The sequence below is a fragment of the Alosa alosa genome, chromosome 3 (genome assembly GCF_017589495.1).
Source record: "Alosa alosa isolate M-15738 ecotype Scorff River chromosome 3, AALO_Geno_1.1, whole genome shotgun sequence".
Classification (NCBI taxonomy): domain Eukaryota; kingdom Metazoa; phylum Chordata; class Actinopteri; order Clupeiformes; family Clupeidae; genus Alosa; species Alosa alosa.
Genome location: NC_063191.1, coordinates 1,933,354 through 1,943,579, shown reverse-complemented (window position 1 = coordinate 1,943,579; position 10,226 = coordinate 1,933,354). Strand labels below are relative to the sequence as shown.

Sequence of the window (10,226 nt, the reverse complement as noted above, 5' to 3'; positions counted from 1 at the left end):
TTAAAATATGTAATGATGCCCTTGTAATATAGTTAATATATGTAGCAATGCCGTGGCCTACTGGTTAGCACTTCGGATTTGTAACCGGAGGATTGCCGGTTCGAACCCCGACCAGTCGGCACGGCTGAAGTGCCCTTGACCAAGGCACCTAACCCCTCACTGCTCCCCGAGCACCGCTGTTGTTGCAGGCAGCTCACTGCTGGATGCCGGGATCAGTGTGTGTTCACTGTGCTGAGTGTGTTTCACTAATTCACGGATTGAGATAAATGCAGAGACCAAATTTCCCTCACGGGATCAAAAGAGTATATATACTTATACTTATACTTATACTTATACAATGCCCTTGTAATATAGTTGATATGTAACAATGCCCTTGTAATATAGTTGATATATGTAAGTGGCTTTGGATGAAGAACATCTGCTAAATGAATAATAAACAAATAAATGTTAATGTAATGGATGTGTGTATTGGAAAGACTAACCGTGTGTGTGTGTGTGTGTGTGTGTGTGTGTGTGTGTGTGTGTGTGGTCAGGTATGCCATCTCCATGGCGAGGAAGATTGGTGCGCGTGTGTACGCGCTGCCTGAGGACCTGGTGGAGGTGAAGCCCAAGATGGTGATGACTGTCTTCGCCTGTCTGATGGCCAGGGGCATGAGGCGTGTGTGATACACACACATGCACACACACACACACACACACACACACACACACACACACACATCTTTGAGATCATTTCGACATCACACATAAGCAGTGCAAACATTCAAATCAGAACACACACACACACACACACACACACACACATTTCTCTGTCACACTGTGAAATTCTGGCGAAATAAAGTTGTGTTTGTAAGAAACTCAGCAGCTTGTCATGTTCCTGTACGTTACCTTAACACCTAGTTATGTCACGGCTCAGAGCATGGAGACACACAGCAGAGCTCAGTAGTCATTTTGTATTTTATTTAGTGCTGTCAAACAATTAAAAATTTTAATCACGATTAACCGCTGAATTCCTATAGTTAATCACGATTAATCGCATATTTTATCATATGATTAAAATTATATTATTTTGCATTTCTGAACTTTCCAGGAGTCAATATTAACAATAAAGCAATTATTGTGTATCTTGATTGGGATTCAAATGAAAGCAAAGCAAGTTACTTTATTAACTGAACTTTAAGACGTAGGTCTATTTGATTATTTCAAATCAAATTTCAAAAGATGTGCAGCAGACCTGAGGCAACACAATATATTCTTCAGAAATGTAGCTGATATAAACTGGAATAAATGCTACAGAAGTGCATGCACAAAATGTAGGCCTACACACATTATAAAGGGCATAACAAACAGAAAATATTATATTCATACTATATTCATTATCTTTGATACATACTGTACTGGTCTTTTACCAATTTAAGTCCATCCATGTGACTGACTGTAGTTATTTCTGACTGACCGTCCTTGCCATCCAAAAGAAGTGATTGTCCACAATGTTATGTGCCGTTTGAACTCAATGAGTTGAGTATTTATTTTACAACATTACTGGTAAATCAAAATAAAATAAGCAGCTCAAGCTCATGAAGGCAGGAGACGGACGTAAAAAAGCTGTTGCCTCCAATCAGCCACAGCTGGCCTGGCTCTGCCCAATCAGCCACACCTGGCTCTGCCCAATCAGCCACAGCTGGCCTGGCTCTGCCCAATCGGCCACACCTGGCCTGGCTCTGCCTAGGTACTTATGTTTTTGGGGCGGAGTATCCTCAAGGGAGGAAGGCACTCCAAACCTGCAGAGGGTGCACAAACTCAAAACAAAAAAAGGGTTAAATTTGACCCCAACACATACTGTACTCATTATCTTTGAGTTCAGTTGAAAATAAGGAACTTTTCAACATGAGTGCATTGCCATTTTATAGGCCTACAGTCTATGGTGCACTGTCACTTGCCACACACATCAACGCCGAAGTTTTTAACAGGCAAACAATGGATGAACTGGATGAACAATGGATTTTATGGAGCAGCGACCAAAAATATAACTGAATCGTGATTTACACGGCTGCAAAGTGCGATGCTGGTGTGCGGTATTGAAAAGAATGGAATCTAATGTAAATGAATGTCGAAAGCAGAGTGCATCGTAAATAGTAGCAGCCAAAGAGGAATGTTGATATCAGAACAAGTGACGGTGAAAAAATCTTTGGCGGCACACAACTAATGCGTCAGCCTAGGCTACTACTCTTTGGCCGGCTCGTTAGCCCAACCAAGTGTGTGCAGCATGCCTTTACATAGCCTACTAACGGCGCATCATCATAAAGATACATTTGATCTGCATCACGCCCCATTTTAGCGGAAAACATGTTAACATTATATCATTGAAAGACAGCTAGTAATCACACGTTGACGTTATTTCTAGTTATTAATTCACAGGACATTCAATCATTTTACTAATACGGCAGTTATGAAGAATTGTGTTTATGTAACTTAGGCCTACTCATGTCGAAATTATGTACATTACCAACCTTATTCGTTTGCAATTCCCCGATGTACTATACAAATTTAGCATGTACACTTACAATAATATCCCATGCAAAACGGTTAGCTTGCTAGCTAGCTAACTGTGGAACTTCAGTATAACATAGCCAATTATCTCACCTAGTTGTAGGAAATAGGCTACGTTCATATTACAAGTGATAGAATGAATGTGTGACTTATAGTTGATGTTATGACATGTAAAGTTAAGCTTTCTGAACTTAATTAGTCAGCCACAGGCAGTTTGACTGTGCCTATCCATACATTCGTGACACTCCTGTTAGTAAACTGGAGAGAGCAAAACATAGGAACATGGTCACATTAATCCCATAAACACACAGATAACTCTTACACCAACCTTATTTTGTGCCTTTTATTCATGTTTGTTTCAAGATTTAGTAAATTTACTATTGCTCTCCACTTTGATGCAGCATAGATTTTCATTATATCAGTCATCTTCCCCCTAAAAGGGGGCGTGTATGCAGCACATACAACGTTCTGTTCCATTCCATTCGTCAGTGCGTTTTGTTTAGTTTCCGGTCTGGCTAGATCGGTGTGGTGTTGTAGTTGTTATAACGTTACTAGTTGTTGCAACAGCATGTGAAAAAACTACAAAGTTTGTTACACCAAAATGAACGTTAATCTCGCGATAAAAAAAAAATTGACGCCGTTAAAATAGGTTTCCGTTAACGCCGTTAATAACGCGTTTAACTGACAGCACTAATTTTATTAATAAATAAATCATAATAAATAAATCTACATTTATAATAAATCATAATAAATAAATAGACATTCTAAAATCTAGATTTTCTGTATAAAACACACACGCAAGAGCACCGCTCACTCCGGTGTGGTGAAGAAGGCAAACTCAGGAGCTTCTCATCCACACCTGCAGGTGCACACAGCTACAGTCAGTGTGCTCATTTCCTATCACCCCATCTAGGCTTCACGAAAAGGGCAATCTGCGTAGTCTGCCTCCAGTGTGCTTTTATAACAAGGCAAGTTTAAGAAGATAGTACATTTTATTCATAGAGCACACACAAAAGTGTTAAAAATGACACATCTGCTGAGTGTGCTTAGGAACAACACACTTTGTGTTAATTTCAACACAGCAATGTGTGGCTGGCAGTTGAAACACAGATTTCAGCAATCTAATATTATATAAGTGATGTGCCCGCATTCACCCAATATTTACAAAGTCAAAGTCAAAGTCTGCTTTATTGTCAATTTCTTCACATGTCAAGACATACAAATAGATCGAAATTGCGTTTCCTACTATCCCACGGTGGAGACAAGACATATTTTACCAATTAGGTCCACAGACAAACATAACATTCAAGTAAACAATATAAAAAGTAAATAAGAAGCCACATACAATGAAGAAATGAGAGCAGCAAAATTTAGGTTGAGATTGTGCAATTGTGCATACAGTAGACAGTCAATATAATAGTGCAAAAGTCAGGCCAATAAATGGCTGGGGTAGTTCTGTTTGACCTAAGTATGCAAGTGGCATAGTGGCAAGTTATGTAAGAGCAGCAGAAGTGTGTTCAGAAGTGTTTTCAGGACAACAGGACAACAACAACAAGTTGCAAAGTGTGCAAGTGTACAAGTGGAGTAGTGCAAATGGAGTAGTGCAGGGCAGCCATTGTGGGTCCAAAGTCCAGGATGTTATGTAGCTGAGGGGGGGGAGAGTTCAGTATCCCAACAGCCTGGTGTATGAAGCTGTTGGTGAGTCTGGTGGTGCGGAGCACAGGCTTCTGTACCTCTTCCCAGAGGGCAGTAGATCAAACAAATTGTGAGTGGGGTGACTTGCATCAATCACAATTGTGGTGCATGCTAGGGTGAGGTGGGAGGTGTAAATGTCCTTCAGGGGAGGGGAGAGAAGCACCAATAATCCTTCCAGCTGTGTTCACTATGCGCTGCAGGGCTTTCCTGTTGTATTCAGTGCAGCTTCCATTACACAGCGATACAGCTGGAGAGGATGCTCTCAATGGTGCCTCGGTAGAATGTGGTCATGATGGCTGGTGGAGCACTTGCTTGCCTGAGTTTCCGCGAGGAAGTACAGGCGGCGCTGAGCTTTCTTAGCCAGTGATGCAGTGTTGGTGGTCCAGGAGAGGTCTTCACTGATGTGCACTCCCAGGAATTTGGTGCTGCTCACTCTCTCCCCCACAGCACCGGCCGATGGTCAGTGGCAGGTGTTGGGTGTGACCTCACGGAAGTCAACAACAATCTCCTTGGTCTTGCTGGCGCTCAGCAGGAGGTTGTTGTCCCTGCAACATGTGGTCAGAAGGTCCCACCTCCAACCTGTATTGAGTCTCACGCCCTTGGTGATGAGACCCACCAGAGTTGTGTCGTCCAGCAAATTTCACTATGTGGTTGTTACTGTAGGTTGCAGTGCAGTCATCGTCAAGCAGGGTGAGGAGCAGCGGACTGAGCCGCGAGCCTTGGGGGCCCGTGCTCAGTGTGATGCTGCTTGAGATATTGTTGCCAACACGCATTACTACTTGAGGCCTCTGACAGAGGAAGTCCAGTAGCCAGTTGCATAGGTAGGTACTGAGTCCCAGTTTGTCAAGTTTGCAGATGAGTTGTTGTGGGTATTATGGTGTTGAATGCAGAACTGAAGTCTATAAACAGCAATCTCACATATGAGTCTCTTTTTTCCAGGTGGGTGAGGGCTGGGTGGAGGGCAGAGCAGATTGCATCCTCTGTGGACCGGTTTGGCTCGGTATGCAAACTGGAAGGGGTCCAGGGTGGGGGGGAGAATGGATTTGATGTGACATGACAAGCCCGGCTCAAAGCACTTCATGATGATGGGGTGTCAGTGCTAATGGGCGGTAGTCATTGAAGCAGGATGGAGCAGTTTTCTTGGCACAGGTATGATGGTGGCAGCTTTGAAACATGATGGGACGATGGCTTGCTTCAGGGAAGTGTTAAAGATGTCTGTGAAGACATCCGTAAGCTCCTCAGCGCAGTCCTTCAGCCCACCTGGGATGTTGTCTGGGCCTGCTGCCTTACAGGTGTTGATAGCAGCAAGTGTCCTCTTCACGCTGTCGGCAGAGAGGCACAGGGGCTGCTTTCGTGTGGAGGGGAGGGTCTTCTGTGGGCAAGTGCTGTTTTGTGCTTCAAAGCCGAGCAAAGAAGATTGTTGAGCAGAGGGATGTTGCTCTTACAGCTCTGTGGCTGGGCTTGTAGTCCGTGATGGCCTGAATGCCCTGCCATGGGCTTTGTGCGTTCCTGCTGTCTTTGGAAGTGGGTGGTTATCTTGCAGTGTATTCCTTTTTGCTTCCTTGATGCCACGGGACAGGTTGGCTCGCTGTTCTCATGCCAGCTTCATCCCCAGCTCTGTAGGCTTTGTCTCTGGCCCTCAGCAGCCTGAGGACATCCCCTGTCAGCCATGGCTTCCAGTTAGCCCAGTGATGATGTCTTTTGTGTGGGTCACATCATCAATGCACTTTGTGATGTAAGAAGTTACAGTGTCTGTATACTCCTCTATGTCTGTCCGGTTGTTGTAAGTGGCTGCCTGCTTAAACATTTCCCAGTCTGTTGTGTCAAAAGCAGTCTTGAAGAGCATCAGAGGCTCCCTCAGGCCGCTTTTACCTGCTTAAGAACCAGTTTGTTCGCTTTTACCCTTTGTCTGTATCGCGGGCATTAGCATAACAGTGATATGGTCAGAAAGTCCAATGTGGGGGAGGGGTGGCTTTGTATGCTCCTTTGTGTGTAGTGTAGACCAGGTCCAGGATGTTGTCTCCTCTTGTTGGAAAATCAACATGCTGGTGTAGCTTTGGAAGTACAGTTTTGAGATCAGCATGGTTAAAATCTCCAGTGAAGATGGTGAAACCGCCTGGGTGTGCCGCTGTTGTTCACTGACAGCCTGGTACAGTTCACTAAGAGCGTGTTCTTATCGCTGTTGTTGTTGGTGGCGGGATGTATACTGCGACTAGCAGAATGTGATAATTTCCCTTGGCAGGTAAAAGGGCTGCACTTTATGATCATAAACTCCGCCAGTGGTGAGCAGTGTTTGCATACTTCTTACAGTGTCCGGCACCATTAAGTCACGGATGTAAACACAGATTCCTCCTCCTGCGTGATTTACCTCCCTTTACAATGGCCCGGTCTGCTTTCGATAGCATGCTAGCTGCTCCAATTGTACAGCAGAGTCCGGAACTGCACACAGCAGTTACTCACTGTCCGTTCGTTGATCTCAGCAGTCGTATGTGATCCATTTTGTTGTCCAGTGATCGTACATTTGCCAGGAGAATGGATGGTATGGCTGGGCGAAAGTTGGGTTGGCCAGCCTAGCCTGGCCGGGCGCCTCAGCTTTCTTCTGCTTCCCGCACACCGCTTCCGGCGCTTTCTTTCGGGGGAGGAGTAGCGAAGCGAGTCCGGTGTTGTTGCAGGCGGAGTAGTCGAGTTCCTTTAGCGTCTCTGTTGGAAAGTTCAGGAACGCTGCAAAACTTGCTTTTGCAGATATCCAGTAGAAACTGCCTGCTGTACTTGTAGTAATTACGTGTAGTAAGGCCAGGTGACGAACACGTAAAACTTTTCGGACAAACACTTTTAAGCGAACAAAACACCGTTCGGTTGGGACAGAGAGAGGTCGCTGCGTGTGCACGCGCCGCCATTGTTAATGTAATGTTGTTGTTTAAATCAACTGGACCGCGAATATTAATTAAGACAAAATGATACCCAACCTGCAATCAAACCCACTTATTTACAAGTGGTTAATGTAGCACTTAGCATGTACAGCACTTGCTGAAGGCTAAAAGTTAAACGTGAGCTACACGTGGCCCGTGTGGCCCCCTACTGGCCAATGCATAGAACGCAACAACCCTCTGGTTTAAGTGCCCTGTAGGCTCATTTGGTTTACAATGGCCGCCGTGTGAACAAGGCAAACTGCTTCAGGTCCGGTGAATTGCACATGTCATGACTTGGTTAGGCTGGGAGGGCTACCAGCGCTGCATTTGTGACGAGCCATGTTGGGCGGGCCTGTTTTGTGGCTGTCATACCTCCAAATGGCTTGGCATGAACTGCATAAAACAGAACCACTGCTGTCATCACCTCTACCGTCTCCATCTCCACACCTCCACCTCCACACCTCCACCTCCACACCTCCATCTCCACCCTCCACCTTCACACCTCCACCTCCACCTCCACCTACCGTCTCCACCTCCACACCTCCACCTCCACACCTCCATCTCCACACCTCCACCTCTACCGTCTCCACCTCCACACCTCCATCTCCACACCTCCACCTCCACACCTCCATCTCCACACCTCCACCTCTACCGTCTCCACCTCCACACCTCCATCTCCACCACCTCCCACCTCCCACACCTCCATCTCCACACCTCCACCTCTACCGTCTCCATACCTCCATCTCCACACCTCCACCTCCATCTCCACACCTCCACCTCCACACCTCCATCTCCACACCTCCACCTCTACCGTCTCCATCTCCACACCTCCACCTCCACACCTCCACCGTCTCCATCTCCACACCTTCACCTCCACCTCCACACCTCCATCTCCACACCTCCACCTCTACCGTCTCCATCTCCACACCTCCATCTCCACACCTCCATCTCTACCGTCTCCATCTCCACACCTCCATCTCCACACCTCCACCTCTACCATCTCCATCCTCACACCTCCATCACACAGTGCCTGTGTGGCTCATGTTGCATCGGCTGAAGTAATTTAGCCAATGATATCTTTGAAAAACAATTCAATAATGATGTTAGCCTTCAATGATATTTTAAGTATTTTTTATAAATAAAGCTCTGAAAAAAATAAGGGGTCAATGCACATATTCCTGATGTCATCCTACATCCTTGCTGAGTGACATTCGAGTGAGTTGATGGTCATCATGAAAACAAGCAAATTTGGCTGCCAGTGTGATAGGACTCCTTAAAATAAGTCAACATGTTATTAAATCAAAGTCAAAGTCAAAGTCAGCTTTATTGTCAATTTCTTCACATGTTCCAGACATACAAAGAGATCGAAATTACGTTTCTCACTATCCACGGTGAAGACAAGACATATTTTATAATTTAGGTCCACAGACAAACATAACATTCAAGTAAACAAAAAGTAAGTAAATAAAGTAAATAAGAGGGGCACATATAATAATGAAAAAATAAGAGCAGCAAAATTTGGTTGAAATTGTGCATAGACAGTCAATAAAATACTAGTGCAAAGTCAGGCCAATAAAAGGCTTGGGTAGTTCTGTTTGACCCTAAGTAAGAAAGTGGCATAGTGGTGCAAAGTTATGTAAGAGCAGCAGAAGTGTTGTGTTTTCAGGACAACAACAACACCAAGTTGTAAAGTGTACAAGTGTGCAAGTGTGCAAGTGGAGTAGTGCAGGGCACCATTTTGGGTCCAATGTCCAGGATGTTATGTAGCTGAGGGGGAGGGGGGAGAGGAAGGAGAGAGTTCAGCATCCCAACAGCTTGGGGTGTATGAAGCTGTTGGTGAGTCTGGTAGTCTTGGGAGCGCAGGCTTCTGTACCTCTTCCCAGAGGGCCAGTAGATCAAACAGATTGTGGTGGGTGACTTGCATCACTCACAATTTTGAGGGTGCGCCTTCTTGGTGAGGGTGGGTGGTGTAAATGTCCCAGGGGAGGAGAGAAGCACCAATAATCCTTCCAGCTGTGTTCACTATGCGCCTGCAGGGCTTTCCTGTTGTATTCAGTGCAGCTTCCGCCCCACACTGGCGATACAGCTGGAGAGGATGCTCTCAATGGTGCCTCGGTAGAATGTGGTCATGATGGCTGGTGGAGCACTTGTTAAGCCTGAGTTTCCTTGGGAAGTACAGGCGGGCTGGAGCTTTCTTAAGCCAGTGATGCAGTGTTGGTGGTCCAGGAGAGGTCTTCACCGATGCACCCCCAGGAATTTGGTGCTGCTCACTCTCCCACCACAGCACCGTCGATGGTCAGTGGCAGGTGTTGGGTGTGACCTCTCGGAAGTCAACAACAATCTCTTTGGTCTTGCTGGACGCTCAGCAGGAGGTTGTTGTCCCTGCACCATGTGGTCAGAAGGTCGACCTCCAACCTGTATTGAGTCGTGCAGCTCTTGGTGATGAGACCCACCAGAGTTGTGTCGTCAGCAAATTTCACTATGTGGTTGTTACTGTAGGTTGCAGTGCAGTCATCGTCAGCAGGGTGAGGAGTAGCGGACTGAGCACGCGAGTCTTTGGGGGGCCCCCCCGCTCAGTGTGATGCTGCTTGAGATATTGTTGCCAACATCGACTACTTGGAGGCCTCTGACAGAGGAAGTCCAGTAGCCAGTTGCATAGGTAGGTACTGAGTCCCAGTTTGTCAAGTTTGCAGATGAGTTGTTGTGGTATTATGGTGTTGAATGCAGAACTGAAGTCTATAAACAGCAATCTCACATATGAGTCTCTTTTTTCCAGGTGGGTGAGGGATGGGTGGAGGGCAGAGCAGATTGCATCCTCTGTGGACAGCTTTGGCTCGGTATGCAAACTGGAAGGGGTCCAGGGTGGGGGGAGAATGGATTTGATATGTGACATGACAAGCCAAAAGCACTTCATGATGATGGGTGTCAGTGCCACAGGGCGGTAGTCATTGAAGCAGGATGGAGCAGTTTTCTTCGGCACAGGTATGATGGTGGCAGCTTTGAAACATGATGGGACGATGGCTTGCTTCAGGGAAGTGTTAAAGATGTCTGTGAAGACATCCTTAAGCTCCT

The 10,226-nt window shown here is 46.0% G+C and overlaps 1 protein-coding gene across 1 annotated transcript in view; it reads left to right on the top strand.

Annotated features, from left to right (window-relative positions):
* lcp1 (lymphocyte cytosolic protein 1 (L-plastin)) overlaps positions 1 to 861 on the top strand; it is a 22,761-nt gene extending 21,900 nt beyond the window's left edge. The window contains 1 exon segment of the mRNA XM_048239437.1: positions 534 to 861. Within this exon segment, the coding sequence (XP_048095394.1) occupies positions 534 to 666 (133 nt within the window). The 3' untranslated portion in view covers positions 667 to 861.
* The last annotated feature ends 9,365 nt before the right edge of the window (positions 862 to 10,226 follow it).